At 40.0% G+C, this 13,404-nt stretch overlaps 1 protein-coding gene and 1 long non-coding RNA gene across 4 annotated transcripts in view; both read right to left on the reverse strand.

The window, feature by feature from the left end:
- Window positions 1-11,024, reverse strand: part of LOC144628597 (copine-8-like) — a 29,594-nt gene extending 18,570 nt beyond the window's left edge. For all 3 annotated transcript variants that reach the window (XM_078486717.1, XM_078486715.1, XM_078486716.1), the window contains exons 1-7: window positions 10,686-11,024; window positions 10,481-10,521; window positions 9,092-9,138; window positions 8,481-8,584; window positions 5,738-5,777; window positions 5,222-5,298; window positions 4,926-4,960 (exon numbers count right to left, since the gene is read on the reverse strand). In XM_078486717.1, the coding sequence (XP_078342843.1) occupies window positions 4,926-4,960; window positions 5,222-5,298; window positions 5,738-5,777; window positions 8,481-8,584; window positions 9,092-9,138; window positions 10,481-10,521; window positions 10,686-10,795 (454 nt within the window). In that variant the 5' untranslated portion in view covers window positions 10,796-11,024. The remainder of the gene's footprint in view (window positions 1-4,925; window positions 4,961-5,221; window positions 5,299-5,737; window positions 5,778-8,480; window positions 8,585-9,091; window positions 9,139-10,480; window positions 10,522-10,685) is intronic.
- A 580-nt stretch (window positions 11,025-11,604) lies between these two features.
- LOC144628429 (uncharacterized) overlaps window positions 11,605-13,404 on the reverse strand; it is a 40,145-nt gene continuing 38,345 nt past the window's right edge. Inside the window, exon 3 of the long non-coding RNA XR_013566254.1 lies at window positions 11,605-11,700. This is a non-coding gene — a long non-coding RNA (uncharacterized LOC144628429). The remainder of the gene's footprint in view (window positions 11,701-13,404) is intronic.

Here is a 13,404-nt window from a genome sequence, read left to right on the forward strand (position 1 = left end):
CCGCTATCGCTGCTGTTTTAGCTTTTTTTAAGTCCTAAAGGTCTTAATCAAAGTTGCTATGACCCACTGAACTCGGAAAATAAATTACGAAACAAAAAGCAAACTTTTACAAAGATTTGCCGAAACAAATCATTTTAAACTTTCCACACTGCAGTTAAATCCACTCAACACGTAAGTATCCAACAAATTTGAGGTTCCATCTTTGCGGCCAAAGATGGAACAAGTTTATTTTATTTTACTACCACCGTTCTGAGAATAATTCATCACGCGCAATGCGTGACGTCTCAAATGTCACGTTAAACTGTTGTTGTTGAGACAGCTTTAAGGAAAATTCAAGGCCCGGTTGTCCGAGAAAAAAAAGCTAGACACTCCAGTAAAAAAATGAAGTATAGGGCATTTATTTTATAAATTCGAGAAACGAAAAAAAACTCTAAATAGTTCTCTTCTGATCGATAAAATCCACGACACCAAATTCGTTTCCCTGTTGTTTTCAAGCCCGACCTAACTTAATTACGCATGCAAATTTGTATGACTTCGAAATTTTCGAAGCTTTGGAAATTTTGAAGCTTTGTAATGCATTTTTTGCCTTCATCTTAAATGAAATTAAATTCTAAACAAAGTTTAATTCAAGTTTCTTTCGTATTTCAATCTCTAGTTCGGGAATTTTGGCTTTTTGAAGCGAACAGATTTGAAACCTCTTTGTTATCTGACACGCATCTTGTCTGGGAATTTTAGTTGCCAATGCATCATGCACGTGCTAAACAAATTAGTAGCGCGCTGATTGGCCAAACTACAACAAAGTGTGCACGTGCTGAACAGATTCTGCTGAACGGATTGGCTAAAAACATCGGAAATTGTGTTTTCGACAACTTCCGCCTACATCCTAATATGGTCAAAAAAATATCACTACCGGAACCGGATTACACGAAAATCGAGCTGAAAGATTCTGAGATTTTTTCCGCATAGCCCTCACATTACGCACGGCTCTATATACTGCCGCCGAGACAGGCTCGCGTTTTCGCTCGCTTGTCTCGTTGGCAAAAACATATCCCCTTTTAGCTGGCAATTTACAACAGAAAATCGCCAGAGCTCTACTTGGTGTCTTCCCTTGTAAAAATTTTACCGCGATCGCGCCGCGAATGTCGCGATCGCGCCGCGAATGTCGTAATCGCGCCGCGGTTTGTTGCAATCGCGACGCGATCATGCGCGACGCGATTGTAAGTGAGCGCGAACGCGCCGCGATTGCCGCGATAGTCGCGATCGCGGCGCGATGAGTTCGATCGCGGCGCGATTGATTACTACCGCACCGCGATTTGGGGGGCTGGAATAAATCTCGGGAAGTGTTCCCGGCGAGAACTCACTTCTCGATCACCGGGAGAAAGTCATTATGCTTTGAAATTCTCACAAATCATGCTGTGGTCGTAACGCAAATCATGACTGTATTGATGAAATAAACTTAAAGTACTAATCAAAGTAGTAATAAAACTAGTTTGATTTAAAATGTCGAAAAACATTTTAATACGTGACGGTGAGCCGTGAGGACGTCATTCCCACGAGAAAAGTTTTATTTAGTTTTAGTCTAGACGAACTGGCGCGACAAAGCGGCGCGTGATAATGAGTAAAGATAAATCAAAAGATAAGAATTTTTTATTTCTTTGCAGTCCGTTTTTTAATCTTTTCAAACACTTTGCTTCTTTCTTTTCTTATCTTTGAGGAACCTTAATACCTTTGAGCAATGCAATGACAAATTTCTGTCGGCCATTTTCTTCAAATGCAAATACAATCAGGAATTCGCTGCAATTGCGTTTTTCGCATTGAAAAATTCTCTAGATGGCATTTAATTTAATTGTGGCTCCGAAGAGGCTGTCGGAATGAGCTTTTTTTAGAGATTTATATTTACCTTCCCGTAGACCACACACATCGACGATGTCCTTAGATTATTCCCGCCTTTTCCCGCAAGGTGTCGTGAACTGAGCGTTACGATTGGCTGAGTTAGGTCACGTGGGCCATTGTACACGCCATCCCGAGCAGAAAAAAAAAATTATTTTGAGTTTATAGTTGGAATGCTTTCTCTTCACAATCAGGACTGGAAAAATTTGTTCTTTTTTGGCTGCTTCTGTCAATAACATGAGTTTAGAAGCGACTTAACTTTAGGGAAAAGCGTCTCTGTGGAAACTGCTAGAATTAGTTTGTTAATTCGAGTGACGTACAGCTTGTTAATTTCGACAGCGCTATCTTGTGGGATTCGTCACGGACTTTGTTGACTGAACTACAACTGTGATTTTTAAAAAACTGCAAAACTCGAACAGTGGAAAGAGATAAACATTTTGACGGTAAGGACCATTCAATGCGAAGTTGTACCTGTTGATGCTTGGGACTTAACTGTTGTATTATTTAAAAAAGCTTCGGGGAAAAACGCATCTTCGACGGTTCGGCTTCTTCGCAGATGCATGACCAAGAGATATATAGTTCGCTCGTTTGGTAGATCACATCATTGCATCTTCCTTCGCTTGAGCACGAAGAAAAGGTTAGTTGCCGTTATGTATGTGTTGTTCCCTTCGTGACATTTTAGAGAAGAACTGTTCACTTATTTGCTTGTAAACTAAAGGCTCACGATCTCCGGCTTGTGACCATTGCGAAATATATGTGCTTGACAGCAAAACTGGCCGTCTTTTTCTGTAACCTTCTGTAAATAAATGATGTTGTTTTGATACAGAGCCAGTGTGTTTGTTTTGTCGGTGTGCAAAACGTTAGATAATTGTTTTTAACTTCAAAGATTTAGGCGCGATCGCGGCGCGATCCAAGCCAAATCGCGGCGCGATTCCCGGCCCATCGCGCCGCGAAGTGAGAATCACGGCGGCCAAAAACGCGGCGCGATCCAAGCCCAATCGCGCCGCGATCGCGCCAATCGCGGCGGCCAAAAACGCGGCGCGATCGCGGCACGAATCGCGGCGCGATCCAAGCCCAATCGCGGCGCGATCGCGCCAATCGCGGCGGCCAAAAACGCGGCGCGAATCGCGGCGCGTTCGCGGCGCGATCGCGCCGCGATCGCGGTAAAATTTTTACAAGGGTAGTCTAATTGAAAATCCTAAAGTCTCACAGTGAAAGCTGTAAAGTAAAGATAGCCAGATGGTAGAATACTCAGCTACTTCTAGTGTACTATGTAGTAATTATAATCAGTTGCAAACTAAGTAGGGAATGCAATATTGTAATAGTCTCACTGCACACTGATTTATCACTATGCAACCACCTATTATAATGGTAAAAAATAATGGTAAGGTAAAGCATTTTGGGCTTAGTGGCCTATCAGGCCAGAAATTATCCCGCTCTCCGTAGCATGAAGCGACTACTAGAATTTCCACTCCTCCTAGGATGAGATGCTAGTTTACCACAGGGTAACCCCCAGCATTAAGTTTGCTGGTACCCATTTATACACCTGGGTGAAGAAAATTAAGTGCTATGACAGTTAAGTGTCTTGGTTAAGAACACAAGCAGTGACCCTTGCCATGGTTCAAACCTGGACCCCTCGATCCAGAGTCCAGTACATTAAGATGGTTTCCGCACAACTTTCGAGCAATACAGGCAAAAATAAAGTTACCAAAAAGACCTCTTAGCATGGCAACACTTTAAGTACAGCCAACAAAAACCTGCCAAAAATTAAGCGCTCAAGCTGACCCCGCGAGAGAAAAATGGATTTGAAGTTGTCAATATTTCAGTTAAAACGGACGTTTTGCGCCAGTTCAAAACAAAATGGCGCGCGCTTTAAATATTTTTTACGAGGTTTGACTTTAACTTTCTCTAGAATGCTTTAGAATTTAATTGCGGGGTCACTAAGACAAATGAATTTCGATAAGATCTTTTAAATAGTGTACAAAATGTTGCCGTGCTATGAGTAGATTTTTGGTACTTAATTTTCGCACTCATTGCTCGAACTTTCAGCGGAATCCGTCTTAACCATTTGGCCAGGGTCTGGAAGGGTATTTTCGGGATCTGGGATTTCACCAAAATACAGTGCGGGATTCGGGAAAACACAAGATATCTTGACGGGATTCGGGATTTGACTACTCTCTGGGAAGTGTGATTGACCGAAATTTAAGCACGGGATGCGGGATTTTTAACCTTTCTGTTGGGAAATCGGGAAGTCGTCAAGACACAAATGGACGTTCAAGCAGCGAACGCGAATCAACCGTGCGCGGTGTCTCGTTTCAGATAAAACGCGGTCAACACTGTTTCTGATAACTTCTTTAGTACTCTTTCGCCATACTGAGTTATGAAAAACTATTTTGTTTTTTGCACGCGTAAGTTCAAAATATCAATCGAGAGACCCAATCTACATCTTACATTTTCTAGCTTTGGAAAAATTAATCTTCTGTTTGATTTTTTTTTCGGGGGTGCAGGAAAGAAAAAACGGGATTCGCGATTTGCAGGATTTTCGTAAAAATGGAGCGGGAATGCGGGATCAGGACCACGCCCCTCCAGGGGGGTACTCCAGCTTATAAATGAGGGGGATGATCAAAGGATTTTTTTAAGTTTGAAATTTTCAAATGCAGGATTTTTTTGGGTTGGAAGATTTGGCAAGTATATTTTTGGGTGACTTGATTCAAATAGGATATTTTTTTGGGTATTAAAAACAAACTAAAGTGCCTTGGCGCGGCCTTGGTGTATTTATTGTATGATGAATAATCAAACTCGAGCGTTATTGCCCCTCCTGGCAATTTAGGGGTAATTTGACAAGGGATTTTTTTGGGGGGTTATTTTTGGGCCAGGGATTTTTTTGGGTAATGTTGGAAGACTTAGGGATTTTTTGGGGTCCTGAGTTTTGCCTTCATTCGATCATCCCCGTCATTTACAAGTCGGAGTACCCCCCCCCTGGGCCCCTCCCCTTCTTTGGCCACCAGCCCCATTGCATAAAAATAATGACTTACCAATTAATGTCCCAGGCTTCTTCAGTTTTGCATTTCTACAAAAAATGTGCAAGCTAATTAATAATAAGTATAAGAAATACAGTTTTAATTATTAGATACAAGTGTGTATTTAATCCTTTTGTCTTGCCCACAAACACCGCTTGATCTAGAATCCAATGCACTACCAATTAGGCCAAATTAAGACCTTATTTAGACTTGAATCATATAAGGATAGTCTACCAGTATTTAACCTCGAATCACCCTATACACAAACAGAGGAATCTTAAAAAGAAAAAACTGTAAATTATCAAACTTACACCAATTGTTTTTGAAGCCTTCCACCAAACTCTCCCACAACTGATCCTAGTGTGCATTCAGCTGCTCCAAGGAAATCCTAAAAAGGATATTAAAACAATTTTAAAATTATGTTGCACAAGTAAACCTACTTACAGAGAACATAAAATATGGAATTTGATGATTGTGAAATTTGGCTGAGCAAGTAATCATCTTGCTTTGTATGTTTGATTTATCCCGTTTGGACATAGACTTGGCCTTAAAACGTCCATACTGATAATGTTAATGTACAGTGATTGATGGTTTTAAATTTATACACTACATGCATCTCTGTAGAGCTATGGAATTTCTTAAAGTCAAATTTCAGGCAACACTCTCACAACCAAGCAAGTAAAGAGAGTTGCCTGCTTACTCAGGGTACTAATATTTCTATAGATGTGCGACTTCAATTATGCATTGATATGACAAGAAGAAATAAGATGCTGCTAATCTCTCTTGGAGATAAGTGGTTACATTAGAAGTTAAGAATGTTTACTTACATGGTCTGATAACTTTGGGGAATTTTTATCTACATCATACCTATAAAAACATTACACGCAAACAGAATAAAAATCATTATTACCAGTATCACTACAACATCAATTAAGCCTAATTCTGGGGGGAGGGAAGAGGGGGAGGGGCGGGGATGCTTGTTGTCTCACTTAGGGGTGTAAATTTTGGATTTTTGGTCTCACTTAGGGTGCTCTTGGCGAAACGCCAAATGAATATTTTTAGCCATAATGGTCTTGTTTAGAGCTGCATACGAAGAAATATACAAATAAAAATAAAACATTCTTAGTTTTTTTGGAATCTTTTAGCGGTCAAGAAAAGCTTGAGCCACACCCAGATTGGTCTCATTCAGGGGTTCTTTTTCAAAATTTCCAACAAGCATCCCTGCCCTTTAATATAGGAGTTCCCCCAGGCCTAATTCACATATGCCTGTGGTAGATTTATGACATATAGTCACTGTCAGTATAGACTTTCAGTCTCAGTGCACAACCCAGTGAAGTGGGAGGGGGAGGGGGGCCAGATTATCTGCTCCTGTGTTCCCACCTTTCTCTTTATGGTTCTCCCCACTTTGCTCTATTTCTACAATATATCACACAATGTTGCAAAATGTTCTCAATTTTTGAACCAGTTCCTGCCACCTTAAAATTATCGCTTTCTTCCCTTTCTTCTCCAGCGTTCAGTACACCTCCGCCCCTATGTGTACTCTCCTCAGCAGTCTTCTGTCTTCTCCCCACCCTACAGTGAAGACCCAGGTATACCAACAACATGCCTGCCTAATATAGTTTCAGTACATTTCATGCTGGTCATATAATGTATAGCAACTTAGATCATGCAGTTATTTGCAAGCTGTCAACAGTAGCTCAATTTATGAGACTTGCTTGATATATCCAGAGGTTTGAGCAAATCCAAATTCATTAAACTTAGGTTGTAGTATTTAATAACAAAAGCGGCCAAAAAGGCATACCGGTAGTTTTAAAATTAATTTCAAGTGAAAACTTAATGGTAAGGGATATAAAATATTATGCTTTAAAAAACTCAGAAAATACTAAAGAAAATACAAATTAAAGAAATTAATGTTTAATGAGTGTCTTTATATCTGATAAAGACACGGCTAAACTTTACGTCCAATTTTCTAGGCCAAAATAACCCTAAATCTACATATTAGTGCAAGAATGAGTTGATCTACATCAGAAGATTTTTAAGCCATTCAATAAATTCGCAGTTCGTGTTTTATCAAGTCTAAAACACTTGGCTGCACCTCGTGTTTTAAACTTGATAAAACACTGCTGCTCGTATATTAAACATTCCTTTTTTTTTTTTAATTCATTCAAAAACTTTACATACAAACATTACAGAAAATTGCACAACTACACAAAAATACATACCGTGAAGACTCGTGTATAAGCCGCACTTTTTTGCTGAACTTTTGGGTTCAAAATCGCGGGTGCGGCTTATCTACGAGACAATTGCTTTTGAGGGGTGTAAATTGCCTAGGCTGGGGTCAGAAAAAGCACTTAAAACATTGAGTAAATAATATTTAACATATTGAAACCTGCTGCTGTCGATCATTGCTTTTGGTAAAAAAGTCTGGCCCCTAAAGCAGCCGTTAATTCGTCAGTCACAAATTGTTCGTCAGTTGTTCTTTCAAAGGATTTATTTGCACCTCTTTTGAGCAGCAAAACTTGAGCTGAAATGAAGCAACAAGTTTTTATCAACACACAGCTGAAATGGTTAGAAAACGAACTTACTTTTCCATGTTGTTTACAGGACCGATCACCGATCGAACGTGACAAACGTGACTCGACCCCAGACTTCTCTCTTTAAGTGACTGTGTGGATACTAAGCAAACGTTTTGTATCGTTCTCTATCTGTTGTGCTCGTCATTTCCAGTCAAATTTCATCGTTTTCCACATTGGACTTTAGCAATAAAAACAATATATCGTCAAAAGAGTATCCTTTTTAAAAGGTATTGGGATTTCAAGTTTTTAAGTTTTTATTTTTTTCTCAAAATCAAACTTCAAAGTTGGGGGTGTGGCTTATCTACGAGTGCGGCTTATACACGAGTCTTTACGGTAACTACAAAAAAAATTAAATTTCTTCATCGCATTCAGCTTTACTACGTGAACTCCACTGGTTACCAGTGCGCTTTCGCATAGATTTTAAGATTCTTCTTATTACATTCAAGATACTTCATGGTGTAGTGCCTAGCTATCTTGAGGACCTAGTCTCTGTCTTACCGGCCTCACTTTATCAACTACGCCGTAACAATAGTGGTATATTGTTAGAAAGACCTCGGCTGAAAACGAAAAAGACTTTGGGAGATCGCGCGTTTTTGATAGCTGCCCCATTCTTATGGAACAGTCTTCCTCTGCCAATAAGACAGGAAACATCCATCGAGTCTTTTAAACGTTCTGTTAAAACATATTTATTTAGAAAGGCTTTTAGTTAGATTTGTTATTCATTTGATTTAATATTGTGATTCTTAAATTTTACTATTTACTACCTTTCACTATTACTCTGGAAATTTTAATATGTAAATATTGTAATTTTAAATTCATTTTTACTGTGTAACTTTTTTAATTTAGTTTAATAATAATTATTGTAATGCGCTTTTGAATATTTTTATAGAAAAAGCGCAATATAAGTATTAAATATTATATTAATATTATATTATTATTAAACATTACTTAATTTACACCTCTTTCAAGATTTGTATAGTACTTAATAACTTACACTTCAAATCGTAACTTCTGCATTTCTTCAAAGAAATAGTGGATGGTGAACGTCTTGACAAAGTCTGGATTGAGAGTGTTCATGATGTGCTCCGTTCGCCCCATCTGGAAAAAGACAGCATTGATAAATACAGTCAAACACTTTCAAAGGTCAAAGGCTGGTAAAAGGACCCAGTGAGAGCTACTGTTGCCACTAGGTAGCTCTCGTAAGTGCCAAGGAATGCCTACCGTCTCAAAAAGGCTCTGCCAGCAAGTCATATGTCACACCTCCACGTTTGGTGACCCTGGTAATACGATGTAGCTGAGTGACAATGGAGAAAGGCGAGCTTCCAGCGCCTTTAAATATCTGGTACCCGTGGCTAAGGGAAGGACACCCCAACAGAAAATCCCTGGTCCTCCAGGTTGGGGGTTGGGCAGGGGCCAATCACCCCATCCCATAAAAGCAATGTGATTACAGACACCAGAAAAAAGAAGAAGAAAAAATGGCCCTATCCCCCACCTGGGGGCAAGGAACTAAGCAAACACTTTCTCTTCAGTTAAAAAATACTTATAATTAGTATTTTTAAAATCTAACTGATCTTACTGCAAATGACAAACAAATGGATATGTTACCTCTCTCCATTCCTTGCTTCCCATTGCTTGAGTGAACATAACCACCACTGAGAGAAACAAACAAAAAAAACATACATGAAATTATAGATAGCCCCAGTTGCCAATAATCTGTAAATAGGATTGTAGAAATTGACTCTTCATAACTAATTAAACCATTAGACATTTTGCCTGTTGATAGTCCCCTAAAGGCTAGTAGATAGCTATAGCCCTGTAAATATTCCCTTGGTTGTCAATAATAATCCAACCCTCAGAGTTTACTTTTTTCCTTAGTGGCCATTTGGCCACCAACTACTCAAGTTTTGGTCGGCAGTGAAAAATTTTAGTCACCAAATTAAGCTGATGCTTTCAATCATTCCTCTCAATTTAGTCGCCAGGCTGGCGACCGGCAAGCGCCGCCCAAAAGCCGCCGGCGACATGGCTAACTTGGAGGGTTGTAATCTCCCTTTATACAGAGCCATTGTGAATAAGTTTTTTAATATACCGGTAGCCAATCATAAATATCCAGTGGCAGATCTAGAGGAGGGGCCAGGGGGGCCCAGGCCCCCACCTTATTTTCAGGCCAAAAACTTAAAGGCCTGAAGAGCTCAGAAAAATTATTTTTTGAGAGTGGCTGGCACCCCTCTTATTCTTGGAGTCTAGATGATCAGAGGGCTATGGGAGGTGGGAAATGAGAGGGAAACAAGCAGGATCCCAAAGTGGGGGTAACTGTAGTAGAGAAGTTGAGCAAAGTTGCAGAACATTTTATAATATTTTGCAGTTAAAAGAGCACAAAGAGGCCAGAACCCCTAAGGAAGGGGAGGGACAGGGAGTAAAAGGTACAGGAAGTGGGAAGTAGAGAACCCCTCCAACTCCCCCCCCCCCCACCTTCACACACACTTAATTCCTAGCAGGTTTTGTAGCCACCTCAGTCTTTAAATAGCTAATGAGCTGGTAGCAAGACAACATTTATAATTCAATCAAGCTTTAACATTACTTTTATTGCTTAAAAAAATAACTGCCAGATACTGTTTAAAATAAAAAAAAATGTACTCTTCTTCAACCCAAAGGCAGAATATCTTTTGCCAACAAATGACTTTAGAACTGAAGAACAAGGAGAGGCTTTTAATATTAAATGCAAGTCAATGTTGCCATAAAATATTTATGCATGTTTTCAAGTGCATTATTATTAAATATCAAAGTAATACGTCGTTGCAGAAAACATTAACACCCCTTTTAGTTTATTTACAAGTAGTACTTTGAATGGAAACAACATGGAAAATACACAAAATATGTAAAGCATTTTCAAAATTTTTCGAGTGCAACAAGCAAAATATGCACTCAGCTAGTCGGAATTCTACAAAAACAACAATCTTTTTTACTTCAGTTTTATTCTTTTGTCCATTAACTTACTTGGATCAGATTTTGAGAAGACGTCCATATCTGCCAGGTTTCTGAATAAAAGAGAGAAGCTTAGACTTTACAAAACGGAAAAATATTGATGTTGTAAACTTAAGCTTAGCTTTCATTCGTGCATTCATGCATGTTAGCTTTGTGCGACATGTTCATGCCATGGCTATTACAACTACAAAAGCATTAAATCTCAATGAAGTTTAACCTGCAAGAAACATGTAGCTCCACTTGGGTTGCTGGCACTGAACTTCTAAACGAGCTTGCTTCATCTGGAGCAACAACATCGTGATAAGCTGGAGGAGCAGAAGCCGCCATGTTGTGTTTTGAAAGGCCAGGTTACTTGAGTTTTACAACAACGCGCGCGGGAATGACGCGAAAGTAATTTTCCAAGGCTTCGAGAATGCGGATGTTTTTTTTTGTTTTTTTTTTTAAATATTCCTTTTACCGCTGGCTAATTGCCTTGGTTATTTTTTTTTATGAAAAGGAAAGCGCTCTTTATTTCAGCGACGACTTTGATTATTTTGCTAAGATAAACTCAGTTGAATATTTGTGATAAAATTAAATTGTAGTGTCACTCGCCTCGCGTGACATAGTAGCGTGACATTCAAAACTACTTTCTTTCTTGACAGGGCTTGTCACGCAAATGTTTGATATATTATGATAGGTACTGATTTTCCTAACAATTCTATGTCAAACTTTCGAACATTATTCTGAGAAGGAATTGTCAAACCAAACTACCCTGAAACGTGCCAAACATGAGCTAAATCGAGGAACGAGAAGATGGAAACGCGCGGGTAGACCCCCGGGAAGTCCCGAATGCTAATTTCTCCAGTTTTCCATAATTTTCCCGGAAGCAAATTTCTGAGAATTTTATCGTAAACAATACTGTTTTCGTGGAAATTTAAGACGAGCCAGAGTAAAGTTTTATACTTCGATCATTAGTGCGATAGTAGTTTTTCATTTTTTCAACGCTCAAATTGAACGATGCTCTCTTTGAGCTTTGATATAAACCTGAGAAAGGAAATTTGCGACAACATGAACTTTTGAGCTTTAATTTCGGCGATCGAGCAATCTTATGAAGCGGGAGATCGACGGCAAGCAAAGGTAGGATGGTGTATATATTTTCTTGCTGCTGTTGCTAAGTATTTCTTTATATTGTCCGTGATCGTTTTTCTTATATTGTTTCTCGCATTAATCTACGGGCATTTATTCTCAATAACCTGCAAAAAAAGAGACTAAAAATACAGTGTGAACCAGAGAACCGGAACACTTATTCTATCTTGCATATGTAAATTCTGTTTAAACTGCATCAAACTGCAAGAAAACAACAAATGGGCAGAGATGTCGCCAGCAGATTATTTTTCGAAATAATTTGTCAACTATTCTCTCTACGTCTTTCAAGTACAGTATGAAAGTGTTATGGTTTGTGTTTTCACTGTAATAGTTTTGTTCGATCAACAATCAACAAACCATCGAAGAGTACGATCGGATTCTAGCTATAGGTGTCATCAGAAATTTTATTGTTTATAATATTCCAAACAAATAGTCTTGATCAATGGTATGGTTAAGTTTGAAGATTTTGGAGATAAGCTTCAAAACTACAAATGCAATAGTCAATATACAAAAATTATGCGAAGCTAAATGACAAAATAAGGTTAACTACTGCGCTGCAAAACAGACATAATGGGGGGCCCGTAGCAGATTTATATTTAAACGATTCTCCATTTCACATGGTGGTTTATTTTTCTTCGTCAGTAATAGTGGGGTGTATGATTCGAATCCCGTCTGGCATGGGTCAATTCGCTTTCTCCCTGAGTAAACTGCTGGTTAGGGGAGGCGGGGGAGGTTTGCGATGGAGGAGTCAGTGTAATTCAATAGACGTCAATGTAACGTTATCACTACTACGACTAGTATATTATCAGTCATGAGGAGGGAAGGAAGAAGCCCCCACCGCAAAGGGAAGAGGGGGGGGGGGGAGATAGGGGGGAAGAGGGGGGTTGGGGGAGGGACAGGGAGAAGATGAGGAGCGAGAGGCCACGACGGAGTGTGCCTGAAGCGAGTGCGAAGAAGCGGGAGAAAAAAAAAAAACGCGGGGAGGAGGAGGGGGGAAGGGGGACCCCCCCCCGGGAGGAGAGGAGGGGGAGGGGTTGCAATCTCGCTATATATATAATAAAAGGAAGTGCACCACAAGAGTGGAGGAACATCAAAACAGTAACTTTTTTGATTAAGGGTGGTTAAGGGACAACAAACAACCCTGCCGACATGCCAATTTCAGTCAGTTGTGTGACTTGTGTCAGGGAACAACGAAATATTTTTGTCTTCTCAAATAACCCCTAAAGTTCGGCAACGTAGGATTATACCAAAATAGTATCTTAACGAACAAACGAAATGAAAATTTTTGTCGGTCCAATCTATCCTGGGATTTGTAAAACACGACAAATTTTGACGGTCCGAACTTAACAGGAAACCGTAAAAAAGCATTTTTTGAAAAGCCCCTTTGTGAGCGACCATAAAAACTCAAAATGCTTGATGTAGGACAGTGGAAAGTGACCAAATCTCTTACAGTACCAGTTAGTTTGGCATTCTTGACCATTCTTTTCACGCAGCCTAGCTTTCGAATCCGTTGAGATCTGTTGTGTTTTGAATTCATTAGTTCCAACACAGGTGAGCGAAGACTAAAATGAGCAGGTCGCGGGGGGAACCACCACCCTACCAAACCCCCCCGACTGGACGCGACTTACCCGCCCAAGACAACCATGCCCTGACCGACCCACCGCCGAGGGCGCCAGCCACCGTCTCCCGTGCGGCGCGGACCACGCAGCACACAGAAAGCACCCAGGAACAGGGACCACACCGTAAACAGCGACGCGCGGGGCCAGGCCGAGGGAAAGAACTGCAACGAATCACCACGAGCCAACAGTCCA

The sequence above is a fragment of the Oculina patagonica genome, chromosome 10 (assembly GCF_052425735.1).
Source record: "Oculina patagonica isolate OP01 chromosome 10, crgOcupat, whole genome shotgun sequence".
Classification (NCBI taxonomy): domain Eukaryota; kingdom Metazoa; phylum Cnidaria; class Anthozoa; order Scleractinia; family Oculinidae; genus Oculina; species Oculina patagonica.